Source organism: Pocillopora verrucosa, chromosome 3, assembly GCF_036669915.1.
Source record: "Pocillopora verrucosa isolate sample1 chromosome 3, ASM3666991v2, whole genome shotgun sequence".
Classification (NCBI taxonomy): domain Eukaryota; kingdom Metazoa; phylum Cnidaria; class Anthozoa; order Scleractinia; family Pocilloporidae; genus Pocillopora; species Pocillopora verrucosa.
The window spans coordinates 7,093,610-7,117,816 of record NC_089314.1 but is presented as its reverse complement, the minus strand read 5'-3'; the positions used below and the strand labels follow the sequence as shown (position 1 = coordinate 7,117,816).

The window sequence follows — 24,207 nt, the reverse complement described above, 5'->3', positions numbered from 1 at the left end:
TCCGTTTACACGGCGATGACAATTTTTCTTACTGGCTGGAAAAAAAACAAAAAGAAAAAAAAAGAAATCTTCTAGTCGCGTATGTGGGCGTGTATATGATGAAGAGTCGTCTCCGAATGATGCCTTAACTCCGAAGAAAGGAAAAACTCGTGTCGCAGGTAAAGTGAGGAGATATCTATGACCGTGCCCGTTAACCCCCCCCCCCCCACCCCATCTTCCTTCCCCCTGCCTTTGTAAAATAAAAATGCATGGGTCCAGCAAAATGGCATGAATAGATGCATTACGTACTACTCACTATCGTCTCATCTTGATGCTTTGCCGTGATGTCTTTATGTTTGTAGTCAAGCAAATAGTTCCTAGTGACGAAGATCTAGAGTGGCTTTACCCAAGCTGCTTATTGTATGGAAAAGATTTTTTTAGAGCTTTTCGCTCGATTGCAGATTTTCAGATCACATTCAAGTTGTTTTGCAGCCTATTTTATCACAGACAATACACAATTTTCACTTTATATATAAAATTAACATCATATCCCTCGGCAGAAAACGTGTTACATAACTTTAAGGTGGTTAATTCGTTGCAAATTATGGTTAACTGTAAGCTGATACAATGCAACCGGTTAAAAATTGGACCAGCGTTCATGATAAGGGATAACTTTAGAGGCTTTACATAACGCTACACTTTGATAAGGTGCTAGCGACCCCGCCCAAGACTGGTATCATTTGCAGCGCTCTATCAAAGAATCCCTGCTTTTGAACTTACTGTTGTCGGCTCTGATTGAGTAGCAGCTGTTGTCTCAAGCTCTCCACTGTCTTCTCCATGCCTTCATTTGATTTTTGCATTTATGCAAGTCGTTGACTGAGTATCTGGTTTTCTTGCATGAAATTTCGTCGGTGTTTTTCAACCTCCTTCATTCTCGCCTTTACCATGTTCTCCATTCGTTGTCGTTGGACCGCTGCTTCAGCTTCCATCTGTTCACGGAGTCTCTTTTTTCTTGCTCCTGTTTTGCCTGCAGCATTTCCATCTAATTACCAGACAGGAAAAAGTTCAGGTCAGACAGCTATAGGAGAGTCATGATGAAAAATATCATGGCTTCTACTCTTGTTTACTTCTGTGCCAAAATCATCAAATTTCTCCGTCACTCAGAATGAATTTCTGATAAAAATACTGTACAATCTTTCACCGAAAACACCCAATGGGATATATTCTTACTAGCGTGATTTAAACTAAAGATATATTTTAAGGCATTTGAAGGTGAAAGTTATTATGAGGCAATATTTTAATAACAAAGAAATTAAGGAATAATGAATCTAATTTGACACATCACAAAATTACATTGGAATGGAACCTCATCACATTCAAAGTTGTAGTTTAAATCAACCAATCACAACCTTGGTTTCAATCACAATGACAATATTTTAGAGAGCAGAAGTAGTTTTTTTTTTTTGGAAATTGTAATTTTTCGGATTAATTGGTAATAAGACTTCGTGTTATCCAGTTCGGTCTGTAATTATAATCGTGTTGCTTGAATAATTTTCGTTCTCTTACCGTAAGGTAGCCCCGCTTGATACGTTTTAACCAATAGAATAGTCTAGACGTTTATGCATGTTTTGTACAATAACTGATCTGAGATACATGTCCTACAACAGCATGCGGAGGTGAACCTCATCTCTGGTACAGTGGGCAGATCTTGATGATTGCCAAAACGGAAAAAACTTTAAAGAATTTCACTCGTTTCCTACCTTGTGTGCTCATAAAATTTGTCAGTGAAGTTGAGTTCGCTAGACACAAGTTCCGTGACTCAGTACCATCATTTGTTACGCAACATTCAACATGTCCTCAAAGAGGCACGGAATGTTTTTACTCCAGCATTTCACTGAACATTTCTCTTTCTTTTTGTGGCATAAAGGTCATCTATAATAGGTTGAGCCAAACTATTTCTACTACAAGGGGTGATCAATAACAATGAAACATATTTTAAAAACATTCAACACTTCCGGCTTGCGGCTTATCACGTGACTGGCAAGCTTGACTGGCCGTGGAATGCAGAGTTCCCTTTTGAAATCAACTGAGTGATTGAGTCAAGTTAACATTTTAGCGAAAGAATCCTTGTGTTTCCTCCTTTCAGCCCGGCTCTGACCTTGTAAAACAGTTCGTTATGTAAATTTCACCTAACCAAGTTGAAGTTGTACAACAGCTGTGGCTCACTTTCGTTAAACACGAGCATGTGCTATCGTCGAGTAAAGATGAAACAGAGGTAAGGGTTGACTGTACTCTGCCAACGTAAGGGAGAATGCATTTATTAGATGGCTTTTACCAGATGTCCAAGATATCTTACCCGTGTTCGCTTGAGAAAATGTAATATTGCACAGTTCAGAGCTACTTAATTGAGTTTTGTAGGTTGATATTTGAAATAGTTGTTTATGTAAATATAAGATCAGCAACCTTTAATGCTTCATCATGAAAGTGAAAGTTGCCTGTGTCATCATTTCCCTGTTTATTTTTATGGAGCTGTGCGTATAAATTCTTTGTTTTTCCAGTATCTCTCTGTTGTTTGGTTGTTCGATTGTTTTATTTCAATAATTTGAGACTGTTCCTTTAAAATCAATCAACTTCGAATTCATCGTTAACTGCTTGCAAAGAGTACATCACTTTAAAAGTAATGGGTATCGTTTAATCGACATCAGTTTGCAAATTAAAGCTAAATTTACCACATTTAAAAGCATCTCAGCTCGGAAAAATAGTCGTTTTATAAGTGAACCGAAATTTTAAAGCCAAGACACCCGTTATGAAACGTTACTTAAACCTGATTCAAACGTTGTACACTGTAAATCATAATTCTGGAATCGATACTAGTTGTTTTAATGCAACAAGTATTTATGATCATGACTTTGCCCCGCTTCCTTTCCCAACAGTTGTTGAATTCACAACTGTCACTCACTTTAGTGTTGACTTTAATTGAATCATCTCTACCTTGAAGTTAATTTTGATGTATTAAATTTGCCATTTTAACAATAGTTCTATATCTTAATTGTTACTTTTTGTAACTTGTCAAATATCACCGCTATGACATTGCAGAGTATATACTAAGTTTGAATCTTCTGATGGTGAGATAATTCTACCTGAAGTTCAGTAATTAACTCTCAGTGGCTTCATTTCAAACGGCTTTGCTTTGCTCAATTTTTTGTTAAAATTTCTTGATCACATTCTACATCAAATGCATGGGAGCATAATTTGTGACTAAATCACCCTTATCAGTTTCTTACCTCTGTATGGTGTTTATTTTATTTTAATTTACTGCTTTTATGATTTTGATTGTACTTTTGGACTTGATAGTTTTTCAAAGTTTAGTTATGAACAGTTGTATTATTTCCAATGCCTACTTAGCTTCTTGTTTCAATTCTAAGCTACTTTAAAATGCTCTCTTTCTTCTGTTTTTATTTCATTTCTAACTCAGGGTGACTTCTTTACTTGGGTGCCAAGTGTTAATTAAACAACTGGATTCTGTCACCATTTGAAGCAATGATTTGGTTGCTAAGTCTCAATGATTCCAAAAAAATAGTGTTCTCTTTAATTTCAATACAAAAAAAGTTTCAAAGACCTTGACACTTCACTGAAAACCAGTGTTGGAGGTTAATGGAAAAAATTATGGATTTATTTCTGCATTCCTGAATGCTGGTTTGCATGAAGAATGCTTAGAAAACCCAAAATAGATTCCTGCTAACATTACTAACAGTAACATTCTAGTCTCATACGGTCAACTTTCATCGGCAGCAAGGTCAGGTTGCAATCTCACACCTTGTCGTTATGAACTATATTTATGCTTGTTTTTCTTTGGAATTTTGTTTGTGATATTTTGTCTTTGTATGCATTTTTAAAGTATATGTGTTTGCTTTTAACTTTTGTAAACAAGCCTCTCTGAGAATCACCATGTTGTAAGAGAGTGCCCTGGTTAAACATTAATATCCCTTTCACTCCCAGAAGTGATAAACATGTAACTTCTCCCTATAGTGTTGATACATTATCCAGTGAAAAGGTAGTGAGATTACTCAAACTTATCAGGTACAAGATATTACCTTGATTGAATACCAAATTCTCATAACCAGTTTACAAGGAAGTGTGTAGCAGCAAGAGAAGAGAATTATCAATCAGATCTTGGGGGATATTCTTGAAATAACTAAATTATGAGCTTTATAAACAGCTGACACAAATCATCTACTTCACCATTTTCATCATGTACAGAAACATTTTTTCATTGTTGCTATAGGGCTTTTGTTCCTCTCAATATTTCCTGCTTTTGACATTTGACTCAGAGATGAGATCCTGTTTTAATTACAAATTCAGGTGTTCAGGAGCAAAGAACAAATGTTACATTATTTTAAAACTAAATGTCTGAACAACTTACTTGTAATTTTTTGATGATCATGCCAATTCAGTTGTAAAATGAATGCTTATTCTATTTGATTAAATAGATTTTGTGTTGTTGTGTGTCTGTTTAGGTATAGATCATAGTTCATGTTAAAATGTGCAAAGAACAAAATGTGGCACATGAGGTGCAGTCTAGTGTGCTACAGATGTACTTACCACATTTTGATGTAAGAATCCATCAAAATGTGCATATAATTCAGTTTATTGGATTAATAATGATAATTGATCCATATGTGTTTTACTTCCTTGCAGCTGAGTTGCAGAATATTCTGAATTCTGGTTAAGTTCTATTCCAACAGCTGCAAGTGTTCTGGTACTTGACTGACTGAACAGCCACAACTTACAGTAATTTTCTCAGAGAGCAGTTATTTCTCCAACAGCTGGTTGAATTTTTTGCTGTCCACCAGATTAATCACTGCCCAGTAGATTGTTGTGAACACAATCTGCCACCAGATCTTCTGGGTCAGTGGTTTATCTGGTGGATGGTATTGTTGATTCAATCCAACAACAGCAAGTACCTGAGAGTTTAATTCAACTACTGCTACCATCTCACAGGAGAAGCAACTTGAGAAGTGGGTGTTTATCTTGTATGTATAATAAGTATAATTGACATCTAGATATAAATAGAGCTTCAGTAGTCTGCAACAGAGTGCATCAACTGATAACCACAACTACTTGATTTGAGCTCCACTACACAGTACATGTACATGTGTAAGGATACATCGTACACCAGTATGATGGTTAACATTCTCAACTTTTTGTTTGATAACATCATATTCTATTTTATATGTAAACAAGAATTAGCATGACACAGCATAGTAAGGTAAGAATGTTCAGGAATATAAGTACATCACAGACAATTTACAGAGTCAAAACAAAACTAAGCTTACATGTACTTGGATTTTGTTCCACTTATTTTGAGGTGGCCAATGAAAGAGTTGCCAGTAATCAGATAGTTGTGTTCGCACAAAGATTTCTGGAATTGCCACAGGGCAAACAAGAAATAAGTGATGAGGAACATGAGGATTAATTCCTTTGTCAAGTATTAGATTGTTTGAGAAAACTCAAAAGGTTTTTGAGCAGCCACTCAACTCCTTCTCCTCCAGTTGTGCATAAATCCTTAAGGAGACTACCCATCTATACCTACTCATTGTTGTAGATGAAGTGGTTCAGATTTAAACTGATTTTCAATGCTAATCATTCTCATCAATCACAACAAATAAGCAATGTAGGTTTTGAATTAACTTTAATATATCATGATTGATAATATTATGCTCAAGCAAACCATTTCAATCTCCTGCTGACTTGATTGTGGTAGCTGTTTTTGTAGCACTCTTTTGTATTACCAAGCCATTAAAAAAGCTTGAAGTAGCCTTACTACTGGTAAATAGAACTTCATTCTTTTATTTCAGAGCAATTTATGGCTGATTTTACAAAATTTTGAACCCATTAAGTGATGTGAATTTCACACTAAACCTTACACATACATGCATGGAGCAAAGTTTACTGGTGGGTTTCAAGATAGCTTGGATGTTTTCCAGGCTTGATCTGTTTTTAATGCTTTTTGTAATCTTCCATAATTAGTCAGGTCAATTGGCCTCTGAGCTACAATCTGTTTGCATGGTTTTGCCGGCCACTCACAGCTCTCACCTTCCCTTAGCTGAGGGTCCATCAGGTGTTTGGTATGATCACTACCTGCTTCTGATTTGGAGTTGTCAACTTGATTGAAAGTGGCAGATTTCTTTGACACAGTTCCTCGTTAAAAATTTCCCTTCTCATCTTATCTCCTCCAATACTGACAAGGGCTGTGCATATTGTAACAAATAATTCTTTTTGCAACACTTAATTGCTACATTTTTTCCAGAGGCAGGAAATTGATGTGCATTGTTTCATGGGATTTCCACAGTCTCAGCATTGGTACCTTTTGCATAGTGTCAGATTTCTTTTTTCCATTCTGGACTGCACTTAAGGTGTTTCTACAGTTCCCTATGTCCCTCAGCTCAATGGTGTATATTTTTCCAGCTCTGGTTCTATCAGTTACCTCATCAAGTGTTAATGCTTTGATTCACTTCCTGACTTCACAGCTCTTTATTCCTGTTACCAATATGCTGAAGATCAGTTCATTGTTTAATACACATTAAGCAACCAGATGCCAATTTTTGTTGCCTGTTTTTGATGTCAATTTTCCCATCTTCATGTTTGACACTGTGAAATAAGCAGTGCTCAACAATGGAAACTGTTGGGTTCTATGTGATCACCAACTAGTAAATTTTTAGCTTTTTGGTAGGTTTCCTTTCTCACAGCACTGTTCTGAGAGTTACTTGTTAAACTTTTTTTCAAGTTCTCTCTTTCAAAAAGGTCCAATCCTCCACGTGATTACCTTTCAGACTGATTTGAACAGGTGTAATGACTTGCTGATTAAAGACTGTCATATGCATAGGCTGTGGGAATAATTCTACACACACTATACTGTTTACTTTTCATTAATCAAAAATAAATTAGTATCAGTGGCTAATTATAGACCATCATATGCTTGGGCAGCAGAAATGTTTAAAGCTACAGACACTGTCCTGTCTCCTTTGTCACTTATCAAAAATGAATCAGTACCAGTAGTTGGTTAAGGACCATCGCAGTGTTCGACACTCAAGCTGGAATTGTGCTACACACTATTCTGTTTCCTTTGTCGCTCATGGTAAATAAATTAGTGTCAGTGTCCAAACACATTAAAAAAACTTAAAATTATCACTTAGTGCTTTGATAAGAATATATTTTTTCAAAAAGTGTGAAACATAGAACTGGCTGCCTCTAAGAAAAGGATCTTAAACTAAAAAATAAATTTTATGCAACCTCTGTGCATTAGGCTTAAAAGAAGACCTTAGGTTGATATTCTTTATCATATATTTTGATCTGAGTACAGTATAAGCTTAGTTGTACAAACTGGAGATGTGTCCAGTTTTCTTTGATGTTTGCCACCAGATGTGATTATTCTTATCTTCCAGGGATTTTACATTTATATGGCACAAGGTCATACAAAAACACAAATCTATATTTGTATTTTTGGCTTTGACACTCACTGTGATTGATTTTGTATTTTTCAGTTATTGTGACTAATGATTTTAAAAAGGATTGTCTTTGTGGATTTCTGCAGTGAAGCAGATTGTCCTTGATAGAATTCTGTTCTGAAATAAATTAACCTTAGCTTCTACAGTTGCATCAATTAAACATTGATTAAATGGACAGGACTGGAGGCTATTTATTGCGTCCAGGCTTAAATATGGTAAATTCAATCAAATTAAACTCTAGTTTTTACATGTTTCTTTGTTGCTTTTATTTTCAGAAGCTGATTGGCAATATGTCAGAAACTGTGAGAACTGAGAAGAACAGTTCAAAGAACATTTATGGTGACCCACCAAAGATCAGTATTAGTCTTCCAGGGATAAGTGAACTAACCCAGAATTCTAAACTTTGGAGGGATGTTCAACTCCCAATTGACATTCTGTTGTTAACAGTGAAGGACTGTGAGTTCTTAAGTTGCTACCATTATGTTGTTGATCCATTCAGAAGCTATTTGAAAGGGCTTGGTCATGTATACTTTGGAAGCATTGGTGATGATCAAGATGTTAAACTGAAAGTTGCTTTGATGAAATGCTCAGAGGGCTCTAAAAGTCCTGGTGGTGCTTTGACTGTTGTAAAGAATGCTGTCACTCAGCTGAGGCCAAAAGCTGTCTTTTCTGTGGGCCACTGTGTTGGTATGAGTCAGGAAACAACAAAGCTGGGGGATGTGGTTGTATCAGAAAAGCTCACAACCTATTCCTATCAGAAGGTTACACAGGATGGAAAGAAGTTTCGTGGGTTCACAACTCCTGTCAGCAGAGACATTGCTGAACTCATCAAATGTGCAGGTTATGGTTGGAATCCACCCTTAGAGAACCCTAACAAAGGGAAAGTTGAAGTCCACTGTGGTGAGGTTTTGAGTGGTTCTGAGCTCGTACAAGCTGAGTGGCGACGAGATGAACTAGTGAAGTCATTTCCTGAAGCAATTGCAATTGAAACAGAAGGAGAGGGTAAGATCTCTTTTTCCTTTGAAGTAACTGTTATTGTAAAATCTTCTCAAAGAGATATTTGGGTACATTTGTTTTCTGGGAGAGAGAGTTGATACTTATGTGGTGGGTAAGCTTTTCTACCAGTGTCGAGAGATGCACTGGCTTGTGTCTGAACATACTGGACGTCAGATTAAAAGGTCTGGGTTCAAGCCCTGGGCTAAAGTGATTGACTGTTATAGTCTTGGCTGGGATGCTTTTCTCTCACAGTGTGTCTCCACACCCAGGAGTATAGATGGCTACTGCAGATGAACTGACCAATATTTTCATATACATGTGGAGGGAGTAAGAGTACAGTCTAAGTGGCTGAATGGTATGGGACCTGGGAGAAGCTCGTGCTACAGGGACTAGCTTTGTACCTAGTATATGTAAAGTGACTTTCCAAAACATATCACTCGTTCCTTACAAATCTATGATAACAATAGGAGGGGTTAAAATCAATAGATTTTGGAGAAAATTTGTCATTTTATTCATAATAGCTTGTTATTGTATGTCTTAGGAGTTTTCAGTGCAGCACATGAACTGAAAATGGAGTGGGTTGTCATCAAGGGTATTTCAGGATATGCAGATGGAACTGAAGCAAAAGAAACCTGGCAAACATTTGCAAGTGTAACAGCAGCTTCTCTTGTTGTCAGCATTCTAAAGGAATGCAGTATTTTTGAAGATTGGCCACATTACAAAGGTAAACAGATCAACTTTGGTCTCTTTTAGTCCTACAGTATATTTGCTTACAGTCACTAGCTGTGCTCACAGTCACTTAATGTGCTGGAACTGAATTACCAAAACTGAATTAAAACCATGATTAATGACCTATGATCATGCACTGACCAATCAGAACAGCTCTTCACTCAGAATTGTTACATGTTTGTCAGCAATTTCACAGGCTCTGCTTTTGTGTGTTGCACTGGGCTAACAAAATGTGAGAAATTAAAGATAATGATGTTGACCTGAAGTTGACATGCGGGAGCTCTAATTTTCTTTCTACAAAGATGGATGGTGGGATGCTTTCAAACTTTTTGGGAAGAAGACTTCCAACCTCACCCCACTATATAATACACCCAGAAACTCCTGTTTTAGCCCAACCCCTCCCCTACCAGCACAACCCTTATTTTATAAACCACAGGCAACCCAGGTTCCTCCAATCGGTCCAAAGAAGGGATAATGCTCGAAACATCAGCTGTAGAAACTCTTTACGGTGGCCATTTACATCATCAACTTAGTTAATAAAACCAAATTATCATTGCTAACTGAACAACAGTAACTGTTGACTCTTGCAGATAGGAAATTACTTGAGCCATCATCGTTGTTTACAAATTCCCAGTATGTCTATTGAGACTTATAGGTGCCAGGCTTTTTCAACCCAATTATTGCATGGTGCCTCTCCTAAGAACTGCGGTTAAATGCTGAATTTTTATGCAGAGGAAGGAAGGATCACAAACATCTTAAATTCCTCACGTAGATTTGCATTTTTAGAAATCTTACACCCACATTCGTATGAGTTATGTCCTAACCTTTGCAAGCAAGGTTAGGACGCACTATTCGAATTATGTTGGTTTGAACTACATAAAGCCGCATGTCTGTTTCAAACCTAATAAGGCTGTCTAACTGCTGTCTGTTTGGTTTTGTGTTCTTGAAGATATTTCAACTGACAGACAACATTCAGCACTGAGTAAAGAAGTTCCGGTAGAGCCATGCTGCTCTAGTGCCCAGTCTTCCCAACAGCAACATGTTTCGTCTACCAAAACAGCAGGTATGTATTTGAATGAACAGATGCAGTGAGAAACTGTTTCTTTTATTCTTATTGCTGTGAAACTCACCATAGAGTTCTCTCTTGCTTAGTAGGAGAGCTCCAGAGCGCAGAATCCGAGGGTCTGGGGCTCGATGCTGCATATTGACTCATGACATCTTCCTTTAGACTTAACTAATTAGCGTTGCTGTTTGCGGTTTAGCTTTCTCTCTTCTATTGATTAGCTATTTTTCTTGAAACTTATATATATATTCCATAGAAATCTCTTGTGTTCACGGTTTTCTTATTCTTACAGAAATACATTTTTGCGGCTAGATTTCTTTGACATGCAAATAATTACCTGCCATTATTTAATTAGTAATGAACCTGATTAAATGCCCACCTCGCTGTCTCTCGGTTTAAATTACTTTCCTTATGTTTGTAAGGTAGAAAAAGGAAGTCATCAAGCGGGTTACTGGACCAGGGCATAAAGCGCTCAAAGCTTGAAGGTATTAGTCACTGAGGACTTCATTTTTTAACTTCTTCAGAATCTGCATTCTGATTTAGACTTTCGGACTGGAGGATTTTAAGTGTTACATAGTTACAAGAAGATTTGAGATTTTCCTTAATAATAATTGCACTTGTTACAGAACAAATCAATATATTTTTAAGATTTTTGTGTAGCGGAACAAACGATAGCCTCGATTACCAGTTGCTGTTGATGAAATGAGCCCGCGCTTCTCTCCTTCACGGATCGGAGACTGCACTTGAGAATTTGGTGCAAATCGAACCTAGCGACGAAGATTTAGAGTGGCCTTACCCAAGCTGCTTATTGTATGGAAAAGAGTTTTTTTATAGCCTTTCGCAAAGTAGAGATATAAATGGTAGGTCACCAAATCCGTTTGACGTGGCGAGGACATTTTTTCTTCCTGGCAGAAAAAAGAGAACAAGAAATCTTCTGGTCGCGTATATGGGCGTGTAAATTTCGTGTAAAATGATGCACGGTAGGATGCATAATGCAATGGCACGAAGTGGCCTCGAAACCAAATTCCTCAAGAGACGTTTCACGAGGAAAGGAAATAGCCCCATTGCTACAATGAATCTGTTGGCTCGAAAAATCTGGTCTAATTTTTTTTTCTTTTTACATTTGTTATCAAGCAGGGGGTTCTACTAAACAGTTGCCTCGGCCAAAGGTGAAACGCCGTAATGAAGAGTCGTCTCCGAGTGACGCCTTGACTCCAAAGAAAATAGGTAAAATGAGGACATGTCTATGGGCGTGCCCGTTAACCCCCCCCCCCCCCCCCCCCACCCCATCTTCCTTCCCCTTGCCTTTGTAAAATAAATATGCGTGGATTCAGCAAAATGGCATAAATAGATGCAATACGTACTACTCGCTATCCTCTCATCTTGATGCTTTGCTGTGATGTGTTTATTTTTGTTGTCAAGCAAGGAGTTCCTAGTGACGAAGATTTAAAGTGGCCTTACCCAAGCTGCTTATTGTATAGATAAGAGGTTTTTAGAGCTTTTCGCTCGATCACATAGTCGAGATATAAATGGTAGGTCACCAAATCCGTTTACGTGGCGATGACAATTTTTCTTACTGACTGGGAAAAAAACAAAAATAAAAACGAACAAAAAATCGTCTGGTCGCGTATGTGGGCGTGTTAAATGATACAAAGTAGGGTTGCATAATGCAGTGGCACGAATCGGCCTTGAAACAAATTCATCAGGAGACGTTTTATTAGGAACGGAAAAAGCTCCATTGCAACAATAAATCTGTTGGCTCAAATAATATGTTCTGGTCTAATTATCTTTTTACATTTGTTACCATGCAGGTGGTTCTACTAAACATTTGCCTCCGCCAAAGGTGAAACGCCGTAATGAAGAGTCGTCTCCGAGTGACGCCTTGACTCCAAAGAAAATAGGTAAAATGAGGACATGTCTATGGGCGTGCCCGTTAACCCCCACCCCCCCCCCCCCCACCCCATCTTCCTTCCCCCTGCCTTTGTAAAATAAATATGCGTGGATCCGGCAAACGGCATGAAGAGATGCAATACCTACTACTCGCTATCCTCTCCTCTTGATACTTCGCTGCAAGGAGTTACCAGCGACGAAGATTTAGAGAGGCTTTCGCAGAAACTCGAAAAATGGAAGACAGTCGGGCGTCATCTCGAAATTGTGGAAGCAAGATTAACGGCGTTTAACAATGAAAATATAGAATGGTCTGAAAAAATCTACAAAAGGTTATTACATTGGCAAGAGAGGGAGGGCTCAGCTGCAACATACTCATAAGACACCTAGAATCTCCCGCCATACCCCTCCCCTCCTTTTAGCCCAACCCCCATTTTATAAACCACGCACAACCCAATCAGTCCAACGAGGGGCTAATGTTCGAGTGTAAGCTTTAGAAACTCATAGTTACTACAATATTTGAAGTTTTCCCAAATGTTTGTCTTAATAATAATTTCACTTGTCACAGAACAAATCAATATATTTTTTTAAGATTTTTGTGTAGTGGAACAAACAATAGCCTCGATTACCAGCCGCTGTTCGTGAATTTAGCCCACGCTTCTCTCCTTCACGGGAGGATCGGAGACTGTACTCGTGAATTAGGGGCAAATCGAACCCCCCAACCTTCCCCCCCCCCCCCCCCAAAACAAAACGAAAAACAAAAGCGAAAACAAAAAAAAACAACAACACCGTAGTGATCAGTTAGTGAAAATGTGAATATTTACCTTCGGAATTATAGAGTGACGTCGTCAAAGTTACAAATTACAGATGGAAAGAATTATTCTCCTTATTGTTCAAAAACCCTTCTCGAGTGATTTTCTTTTCGATGGGGGAGAAAGAGAATTTTTACCAAGCTACTTGTTTTTTGTCTACAGACTCGTCTGTAACAGAATTTTGGGAATGGTGCCTGAATCAGTTGAGGACGTTTTACAACACCATGTGTCAAGTGAAAATAACACCATGGGACCCAGACAACACGGTACACATTAATAGCATTTACATACAAGTAACGTTTTTACAAGACCACAGAAAACCTGACGGGACAACGAAAAAAAAGCTGGGAGACAGCAGTGAAGTATTTGAAGGTGACGAAGATCATCCCATCCGTAGACGAATTCTGGTGTATGGAAGACCTGGAATAGGAAAGTCTACTTTCACTCAAAAAGTAGCTGTGGATTGGGCAAATGGCAGAAAGAAGATCCTCGAAAAGTTCAATCTTTTACTGTTAATCAGGTTACGAGACGTTTGTGGTATTTCGGACCTCTGTACCATGTTAAAAACAGCGGAACTGTTGTCTGCTGATGGCCCGATGGCAGTCAATAACTTGTGTGAATATGTCCGTCAGAACCAGGAGAAAGTACTGCTCATTTTGGATGGATATGATGAGTACAGCGGTGGAAAATCATCCCTAATTCACCAGATTTGGAGAGGCAGTCAACTGAGAGACTGTTGTGTAATGATCACAACGCGGCCAGTGAAAGAGGATGAGCTTAGAGTGCCAAGTCACGCTCAGTTTGAACTTAACGGGTTCGATAGCTGGGAACAGAAGAAACAGTTTGCAAGTAAGATTCTTCCTGATGAGGAAGATGTTGAAGGGCTACTTGAATACCTAAGAAAGCATGACCTCGTGGAGATGGCAGAGATTCCACTATTATTGTTGATGTTGTGTCTTCTGTGGAAAAAGAAAAAACCTCAATTACCAACGTCTCGTGGCGAAATTTACGTAGAATTTATTCAGACTCTCTTGGATCATATGGCTATTAAAGACTCAGACAACGTCGCAACAGATAAAAGCATAGATGAATATCAAGAGGAACTTTCCAAAATAGGAAAACTTGCATTCGATGCTCTTTTGGAGGACTGCCTTCATTTTAACTTCAGTAAATTTCCGCCTGGTGATCTCTTCGAGAAGCTTATTCATGTCGGTTTTTTCCAAGTTTCCAAACTTTCTGCTTTGAACCGTGAGAAGATCGTGTCTTTTCTTCACAAGTCCGTTCAGGAGTTTCTTGCCGCTTGGTTCATCGTTCAAGAAGCGAAGGTTAAGAAGAATGAAACCGTCACCTGCTTGTCAGGAATGGATACGTTTGAAAAATCAAGGAAGATGGCTGAAGTTCTAAAATTCGTTTGTGAGTTGTCATCAGAAGCTGCTGGCATTGTTTTCGATCATCTACGTTATGCCGGAGAGAAAGAAGGTCTCACAAATTACAATTTTACTAGGACGCCTTCTGTCGAAGATTTGTCTCATGCACAAAAGGAGTTTATTCTATTCTGTGTCGATTATTTGTTTCGTTGTCCAGCCTCAGACAGACTAGCTGTGTATTCTGCATTTCTCTCATGTGTTAACCATGTTGTGATACTTGATGAGGAACACTTGTCTACTGCTGCCAAAACGCACTTCTTCAAAGACACCACCAGTTTTCCAAACTATTTATTTTACTCAGGTTGGGAAAGTGATTTATTTTACTCAGGTTGGAAGAGTAATTTATTTTACTCATATAGGGAGAGTAATGATGATTTACTATCCATATTGTTTGACTTGAACGCGGTCCTTTTAACGTGCTCTGGAGAAATTAAAGATGTTAAAAAATACGCCGATTTAGGCGAGGCGGACTTTTTCCTCAAAAAAAGCGAAATGAGAAACTTTATTTATCTACGTTGCATAACAAATACTGTTTTTCGTTCTAAACTGTTTCATGAACTGATATCAGCGCCGATTTGTTCTTCTCAGCCACCTGTGGATAATCTGCGAAATAATGAAGACGACAACATTGCACTGTCTTTGACTGAGAACAGATCTGACCAGACACGACAACATTGTTTGTCACTGGTGAGAGAGGTTCAGTTAGATCCGGTAACAGTTGAGGATATTGTTCTGTTGAAGAACTTGTTTCCCTTATTAACAGCTCCTCGAGATATTGCTATATGTGGGAGCGTGACAGATGCCTTGGAAGGTAATTCGATTGAGAGCGTGATGCACAGAATTAATTTTACTGACAATCTCCACAGTTTAGAACTTTATAGTATCAATCTAACAGAAAAGTGTGCTGCTTTTATTGCTGAGTCACTGCACCACTCTCCAAACTTGCATGAGCTCTGCTTGTCATTCAGCCCCTTACACAGCGGTGTGAGTCATTTGGCTGAGAATCTTCATCACGTGCCACAGTTGACTAAGTTAGAGTTAATTCGTGTACAAATGGGAGAAAAGGAATGTGCTGCACTGGCTGCCTCATTACAGTACTTAAACAAGTTAGAAATACTGAATATGTCTTGCAATGCACTGGGTCACGGGATTATTGAACTGGCCAAGAACCTGAACAGTGTACCCAATCTGACTAAGCTGTACCTGTCGGATACAAATATGGGTGAAGATGAAGCATCAGCACTGGCTCGTGCACTTAAGGATGTACCAGAGCTGAGCGATCTTAATCTAGGATGGAATCCACTTGGCAGAGGAGTCAGGGACCTGGTTCAGCATCTCAGCAGTGTTCCTAAGCAGAAGTACCTGTCCCTGTATAGTGTTCAGATGACAAAGACAGAGTATGAAGAGTTATGTACAGCAGTAAAAGGGAGAGGCATCATGTTGTTCACTGATTACCATGTAAGAGTCTTTTTGTTGTTTCACTCAGTTGTATCTAATCTTTAGTTAGACGTTCCTCAGAATAGCATTAGATATTGTTTCCAGCAAGTTGCTTTTGATAAAATTTATCAGAGTAGTCTGCATGGGAAAGAATGTAGAAATCAGGAACAGTCACTGTTTTCGAAATTTTCTACTTCGATTTTGTGACATCAGGAGCCATTGTTGGGGATGGCGGAGACCGTAAACAGCCCATGTTAAGTACTTTAATGGTTCATGTAATGCTTCTTTGACTATGGTTTCCAGAAAAATTTGTTTAAGATTAAATTAAGAAGAAACAAATTTAGCTTTCAAAACTTTGATATTATTTACAGACAGTAGTTTCCAGTGTAGTGGATGCTTGATTACTGAAACCTAATTGAAAAGTTTGGGAGTTTGATTCATTCGAGTTCAATCGATTGGCCTTTGAGTTTTAGCGAAATCTTGTTAGAGAAAATTCTGTAGCTATGCTTCACATAAGAGAGAGAAAAAAAGATGAATTGTGAGAATTTTTCTCGGACCAAACTTCTTTGCGCAATGTTAATTTTTGAATTTTTTAGGCTTGTGTTGTTATTATGGGATGCTTTTATTTGGGTTTGATTATGTGACCTGAAATTACTGTGAACCCATACATGCTTTGGATTTGATGACGTTGATCCCTACAATCTGTACCAGCATCTATTCGCTTTTATTAACAGGAAGCGTTAACCCAACAAAATAGAAACAACCAAACAAATAAGGTTTTTTCTTGTGTTAAATCCAAATGTGTGTTTGAAAAGCGAAAATCATGTTGATTCTATTGTCATAAATTAACGTTTTAAAGGTTTGTACTGATGATAGGAAATAATTCACCAAAAATTGTAGGTTAAAATATTAACATCCAAAAAGAAACTGACACGGTGCTATAATTTACTTGCACTTAAATGGTTTCATTCTTCTTATTTATCAGTTGGATTCTTTTTGTCTTTAGCTGCACTGCCCATGTTGAGTAACTCCGTCAGATGCTCGTAGAGCCCTCGGTCGCCTTTGTCATAGAAGCCTTTTTTTTTTCTTTTAAGAAAAATTAAAGAAAAACATTGTAAATAGCGAATTTGTTAAAATGACTATTTCAAACCTTACACTCTAAAACCTTTTTGGTGTGTTAAACGAAAATATAACGTAGAATAAAGAGCAAAGTACTCCGGGGTTGGTAATAAGGCAAAAAGAGATAATAGCGAGAAGGAATTGGAAAAGAAGACAGGCGGGCAAAAAATACAATGGATAAATACATATATATAGATATATATATTTTTTTTTTGGAGGGGGAGGGGGGTGGGGAAATGAGGAAAAAAATCAAGAAAGTGTTTCACATGGGTTACCTCTGATAAGCGCTTCGGCTCGATGTTCCAATTCTGTATCCAAAATAAGACCAATATTACCACGTCCTAAACAAAATAAAGCGCTTGCACTAGTCGTGAGAAGAAGCCTTTTGGAGGCGAAGTTTCCATTAACATCTCATTTAGCTGAAAGATCTAGGAAAGACGTTATGTTATGGAACCTGTGAAATTAGCGCTTGAAGAATGAAGCATTACTGTGCGTCAGGCGTAAGCGCCCTGCTAGAAAACAAACGAAAAATCAAAAGAAATCATTTAAAAGCTTAAACTTCATAGGCGCGACCCGTGACACGCGGCTACTAGTCAAACTCGGCACTGCGCTATAATTTACTCGCTCTTAAATGGTTTCCTTATTCTTATTTATCAGTTGGATTCTTTTTTAAGTGTCTCGTATATGATTCAAATGGTTTTGTCAGAAAAGTATGGTTACATTGAGAGGAGAGTTCTTTACTTTTGGGAAAGTCAAGGAAAACATTACACCGAGGACTCCGGGTCATCAAAAAGAAATATTTAGGGTTGTCTGTCTTTCAATCGTGTAACAATTATGTTGGTTGAGAGGTGAACTGGAGTAAAACCCGTTGCGTGTAGTCGTGCAAGGTTGGAAAATTGTTAAATTGTTTATTTACTCTCGGGCAGACAATAACTTAGCTAATACTTTGTGTGTGGAAAATAAATAATTTCGAAGATATTAGACAGTTTTCCTCCCCCCAAAAAAGTTAGTATTTATTGTAGTTTATGTGTTTGTTTGTAAACCTTCACCTCATCTTAATCGTCAGGGAGCATTGTTTCTTGTTATTTGTAACTGAGATCGTTTTCTTTGTTGTAAAATGGTCTTTTTCACTTGTAGCTATTTGAATTCAAAAGTGAATGTCCTCTTTCACTGCTCGCTATAAGGACAAATATCTTTGATTGCGTGAAATATTTATCTTGTGTGTTAAAATGTAAGTTGAGTGTTACATAGTAATTAATGAAACAGGTGTATTTTGCCATAGCGAAGGAAACGTAATATTCCGATATACGTGGGGAGAATCAAGATCCTTTAGATATTTATCTGGTGTGAAAATGCCAGTTGAGAGTTTCACATAATTGGTGCTGTGGTTGATGTTGTGTCCTTTTTTTGTCCTGTGATAGGAAAATGAAAGTGGAGATGAAATAGGAGATGAAAGGGTGATCAAACGACTTATAAAAGCTGAGCTGAAAATAAAAGGAACAAGGTTTAGAAAAGAGCCAGATGATGATGATGATGACGACGACGACGACGATGACGACGACGACGACGACGACGACGGCGATGATGATGATGATGACGACGATGATGATGACGAAAGTGAGGATGATGACCATGACGATGACGAAGATGAAGACAGTGAGCATCTCGATGATGATGATGGCGATGATGAAGATAGTGACGATCTCGATGATGATGATGAAAATGAGTAAGCGCTCTGAAAAAGGTTTCTGTGGCAACTGATTTAGCGAGCAGTAAGAAGAATGATATTTCGGAATATAATCCATCAAATATTTTTGCTTGCGCGCGGGATTGGTCTAAATGCGTCACGTGACCGAGTATAAACCAGCTAAAACTAGAGAATATCCGTGAATACACTCCAAGTGACATTCCCCGATTTTCAAACCTTAACGTCCACAACAATAGAAGTCTTCGTTTCCAATTTAATTCAAGATTAGAGAGCGTTTTGTGGTGGTTACAGAAGGAAGGACATGTTTTGTGTTCATACAGTTGTACCAGCGAACACTGAAAAGTGAACATCCTACGTAATAAACAGTGAACTGTTCGTAAACACTTTCCCCGCGCGTTGCAAAAATAATTGAAGAAAGATGAACACAATAGCCTCTATTTGGCGCAAAAATATTCTCGTATATTTGTCCTTAGACATTATCTGTTGCTCTAAGCTCTCACTTTTCCTCGAGCTTCACTCAGAAACTTTTCGCATCTCGGAACAGATAATGTCCGAACAGCAAAAAAAAACAAAAACCATCGTGCATATATTTGCGCCAAATAAAGACTATTGTTTATTTAGAATTTCGGAAATTGCTGGACGTGTTTCCCGTCTCTTACGGTGTTGTATCTTTATGTCAGCATAAAGTATAGGAGTAGCGTCCAGTTCGAATTGGAAACTTAGATAATTTGCCGACGGTATTTCCCTTCTCAGATCACGCAAATTTTAGTGATTTCACGTTGTTGTTTTACAGTGGACGGCTGAGAGATGAACAGAGTTTTAAAACGCACGCGCTGAGCTATTGTTCTGTCCATTATTCAGATCTTTTGTTTTGCCACATTCTCGTTGCCGTTGTCGTGGTTTGCTGAAGTTCCCTAATTTCTAGTCCCGCGTGAAACGTCTTATATTGTAACCGGAAATGCAAGTTCTTTTCAGCAATAAAGTACCGAGTTGTTACTCAGTTTTTTTGCCGATCAGAACGCTAAACGAATTTCTTAGGATATCAGAGTAAAATAGTTTAGCATAGATCCCAAAGGTGACTTTTTGACGCGAAGAAAGAAGGGCCTCTCTATTTGTATGTGCCAGGCTCTCCTTTTATGGAGACGGCCAAAAAAGTGGTGAGCTGAGACATTGAAGGTCTCGGGAAGAGTGAGAGGAGCTTCCTTTCCTTCCCAAACCCCAATTTTCACTCTTCCAATAATTCGATCTTTTCCAGCAACAGAGACCCTGGCAGAAGACAAGCTCAATTTTTTCAAGTTAATTAACTCAAATTACTCAACTTAATTAATTCAAACTTATTAATTCAATCAATACTATTGATTCTAATCAGCTGACAAGCTCATTTTGTCCTTACAAAAAAAAGCCGACTTTGAGAAAAGGAACAGATGAATGATTCCTTGAGCTTGGATCAGTTAACAGGCAGCGTTGTGCTTTGAATTAGGCTTATTTTGTGATGCTTTACATTGATGATGCTTGAAACTGGAGATGTATGGAAAATCTTTCGTGATCAGAAAAGTTTAAGTCGATATTTGGTGTTACAAGCTTTAAAAATGCTTGTTCGTCTCACTTGTCACTGTAAATAGCAGTTTAGTTCGTCAATTTTTACCCAACGTTGTGACTTTTTTTACCCTCACTTTTATTGATTTATTAAAAGAATTTAAAAATGAAATATCTTTGTCTCTTTGTAATTAAAGTACAGATAGCATAAGAGCTTGAAAAAGACCCTGTATACGACCTGTATCCTTGTTGCCTGGGCCCCAAAGCACAGTCATTTAAATAGTTTTTTCAAAGCTGAACGCACCACGCACAGAACGATATTTTTGCGCAGACTTTTTATTAAAAGACTAGTATGTAGTCTTTAGTTCGATATAGGCAGCCCCTGGATGAGAGGAAAAACTGGTAAATTTTCATGGTTTTGATTTGCTTTTTCTCTCTTTTTTTTTTTGAAAGTTTACCTTAGAATCTGTCGGCCTGACTTGTGTAACAATAACGGCTTTCGTGTCCCACTGACCGACCGTTTTCAATATTGTTTTTCGATTTTTTGTTTGCATGTTTGTTTTTTTTTTTTCCCATAACCACTTGTTTATTTCCACAAGCTGCCCGTCGTTCCTTAAGTTGTTCTACGCTGTGTCACTCGATCAGCAGGCATTAAAAGCTTGGCATCTAAGCATCCTCTCCTTTTTGCTGCTGTGATTTAATTCTTTCTAATGTTAAACCTGGCGACGAGAAAAACTCAAAAGGCGGAAAAAGGCCGAAATCCTTGCAAGCAGTCTCCTTTTTTGTCGTTTGCCCCCTTCCTCCCCCACTTCTCTTCCGCTAGAGCACACCAAAACAAGCTTGATATTCCAACCTTTATCATTTTTCTCGTACACAGAGCCTACGATGGTTAGCTTTCGGGCTTAACTCCTCGAAAAGGGGATTTTGTGTGCGCCAGCTATTAAATAATCAGAAGACCCGATTGGTTTCTTTTTTCAAGTTCTTTTATTTCAGATCACATTCAAGTTGTTTTGCAGCCTAATATATCACAGACAATACACGATTTTCACTTTATATATAAAATTAACATCATATCCATCGGCAGGAAACGTGTTACATAACTTTAAGGTGGTTAACTCGTTGCAAATTATGGTTAACTGTAAGCTGATACAATGCAACCGGTTAAAAATTGGACCAGCGTTCATGATAAGGGATAACTTTAGAGGCTTTACATAACGCTACACTTTGATAAGGTGCTAGCGACCCCGCCCAAGACTGGTATCATTTGCAGCGCTCTATCAAAGAATCCCGGCTTTTAAACTTACTGTTGTCGGCTCTGATTGAGTATAGCAGCTGTTGTCTCAAGCTCTCCACTGTCTTCTCCATGCCTTCATTTGATTTTTGCATTTGTGCAAGTCGTTGGCTGAGTACCTGGTTTTCTTGCATGAAATTTGGTCTGTGTTTTTCAACCTCCATCATTCTCGCCTTTACCATGTTCTCCATTTGTTGTCGTTGGGCCGCTGCTTCAGCTTCCATCTGTTCACGGAGTCTCTTTTTTTCGTGCTCCTGTTTTGCCTGCAGCATTTACATCTAATTACCAAACAGGAAAAAGTTCAGGTCAGACAGCTATAGGAGAGTCATGATGAAAAATAATATGGCATCTACTCTTGTTCACCTCCGTGCTAAAATCATCAAATTTCTCAGTTACTCAGAATGAATTTCTGATAAAAATACTGTACAATCTTTCACAAAAAACACCCAATGGGATATATTCTTGCTAGCGTGATTTAAACTAAAGATATATTTTAAGGCATTTGAAGGTGAAAGTTATTATGAGGCAATATTCCAATAACAAAGAAATTAAGGAATGATGAAACTAATTTGACACATCATAAAATTATATTCGAATGGAGCCAAGAGAAAATAAGCAGGCAGAGAGGGCGGCCCTGGCACGAGGACTCGCTCAGACAAGATGTCAGCCTTTTGTTTGTTTTTATTTCACCTGCCCTGGTACCAAATCGGATGTTACTCAAAAAACCTAGTTCCCAGGAATGAGTGTGCTCCCGCTTAATTAAAATGCTTACTTTTCTAAGTATTTAATTGGATTTCACTATGTTTAATCGCCGTAAAATTCGTGTGTCTGTGCTTTCTGGAATCAAAGATGTGCATGTTTAGCGCTTCCGTCTGAGTAGGCAAAACTCACAAAAAGCAGTCAATGGTCCTCTTTGTTCTTTTATTCTCTTTTTGTGATCTGGACAAATGGAAATCGTCAAATGATAGATTTGACGATGGTAGATTATTTTTGAAGCGTAGAGGGATTTCTTAAGTGATTTTGAAAATGTCGGATCAATGTCAGAATCTGATCAACTGCACACCTACTCCTCCCCTGACCCAACATTAGCCCTAACTTGTTATTGTTTGATTGTTGTTGAGTTAGGGGAGGGGTAGGTGTGCAGTTTCTCAGATACTGACATTGACTCAAAATGTACATGTCTTACTTCCTTACGGCGCTGACGATTTTCTTGTTGCAAACGTTCGTGTTCCTCCTTAAGAAAGAACGAAATTTAACGTCAGTTAAAGCTTTGTCCAGCAGATGACGAAATTCTATTGCGTGTAAAAAAAAATTTTCCCTCTCACCAAGAATGAATCATATCCTCGCCATTACATCTGAATTAATCCAGCAATGTTTTTGACAAAGAACAGAAAAAGAAAGCATGAACTTCAATCAGCTTTTGTTCTCTTAATATGAAGTTGATTGAGTTTGTTGAAAAAAAGATGTAATTATTCCATAGATTTTTTCCGTTCCTTCGAGGAACGGAGCAGAACGTCAACAAATAAATTTCCATTTCATTTCCCATTCCTTATTTTTTATTCTCCTTCCCTATTCCCAATTCCCCTTTCTCCATTCTTCATTCCCTATTCTCCGTTCCCCATTCATCATTCGCAATTTTTTTCCGTTAAATAGAAATATAATTGATAAGTCGATTAAAATTGCATCATGAGTACCTCAAGTTTTATCTTCTCTTGCTCTTGATAGGCTTTGGCGGCAATTTCTCGATTCAAGTTCTCGCCAAAGTCCTTTAATTATTGTTTCAGCACGCCCAAGTATTGTTGCATTTCTGTCATAAGTTCCTGTGATGAAAGTAGAACTTTCGCTTACATCGTTGCTTTGGCTGTTGGTTTTCTTTGTGGTAACTACCAAGAGATTATAAAGTTATATTCTCTTGTAACTACACAATAGTTACTAAGACCAAGAATCGCAATGTACTTGCATTGCGCCTCTTTCTGATCATTCTCAGTCTGAAACGTGACGTATTCTCGGTCAGCAAACGACTGAGAAATAAAAAAAAAAGAAATAGACCTTTCACATTCACTGCGAATACCAGTGTTTACCCTTCCATGCTATTATTATTTTGGTTTTGCGTGTTCGCAAATTGTAATTGAACATTTATTGGTTGTTTCTATTAGTAACGTGTTTAAAAAAAAATTGAAATAAAGAACACTCCTCTCCATTAAGTCCTACGAAGAATGCTGGGAAGCACTGTAACTATTTTTTTTTTTGGCATTCAAGGTTCTATATCCAGACAGCTACTTAATATTTATCGCTTGTTAATTCGAGTTAGGTCCATTAGATGCTGCCATGAGATGAACAACCAGTAGCCTCCATCTGGCGCGAAAATAAGCAAGAAAAAGTGGTCATCAGAAAATGTGTAACAACAAGTGTTGGCAAAGCTTGAGGAAAGTTTTGAGTCTCGTGGAAAAAGAACCAAGGATATTTCATTGCCTTGGAAATGCTTCTGCACGACCTATTCTTTTCACCGCACTCGATTTCGGACCAGGTACTCTGCTGCTCTTCGATATTTTACCAAGATCCGAAACATTTAGCCTTATTAGGCGAAATCATAAAGAGTTTGTCCTTTTAGAATTCTACCACGTATCGAAAATTTCATTAATCCCCACAAAAACGCAGGGAAAACAATGGACGAAGTTTGCAAAAGTTCTTCGGAATCATTTTTTTTTCCAAAGT

At 38.0% G+C, this 24,207-nt stretch overlaps 2 protein-coding genes across 2 annotated transcripts; one reads left to right on the top strand and one right to left on the bottom strand.

Annotated features, from left to right (window-relative positions):
- The first annotated feature begins 2,060 nt into the window (after window positions 1-2,060).
- On the top strand, window positions 2,061-19,666 carry LOC136276934 (NLR family CARD domain-containing protein 4-like). The gene is made up of 10 exons (XM_066163685.1): window positions 2,061-2,254; window positions 4,678-4,997; window positions 7,763-8,489; window positions 9,025-9,207; window positions 10,162-10,275; window positions 10,698-10,760; window positions 11,410-11,502; window positions 12,087-12,176; window positions 13,137-15,859; window positions 18,379-19,666. The coding sequence occupies exons 3-10, from the start codon at window positions 7,778-7,780 to the stop codon at window positions 18,685-18,687; spliced, it is 4,287 nt and encodes a 1,428-aa protein (XP_066019782.1). The 5' UTR covers window positions 2,061-2,254; window positions 4,678-4,997; window positions 7,763-7,777; the 3' UTR covers window positions 18,688-19,666.
- Window positions 19,667-21,461: 1,795 nt separating this feature from the next.
- Window positions 21,462-23,297, bottom strand: LOC136279510 (uncharacterized). Its single transcript, XM_066163445.1, is given in 3 exon segments — window positions 21,462-21,755; window positions 22,679-22,726; window positions 23,187-23,297. Coding segments are annotated over 3 exon segments (453 nt in total).
- Window positions 23,298-24,207: the final 910 nt, after the last annotated feature.

What these genes read in the sequence shown, in the direction of transcription:
- LOC136276934 (XM_066163685.1), top strand. Translation starts at nt 7,778, where the DNA reads ATGTCAGAAACTGTGAGAACTGAGAAGAACAGTTCAAAGAACATTTAT. An exon ending in TTCGTCTACCAAAACAGCAG is followed by an intron (nt 10,276 to 10,697) that starts GTATGTATTTGA and finishes TATGTTTGTAAG; the next exon opens with GTAGAAAAAGGAAGTCATCA. An exon ending in CTTGACTCCAAAGAAAATAG is followed by an intron (nt 11,503 to 12,086) that starts GTAAAATGAGGA and finishes GTTACCATGCAG; the next exon opens with GTGGTTCTACTAAACATTTG.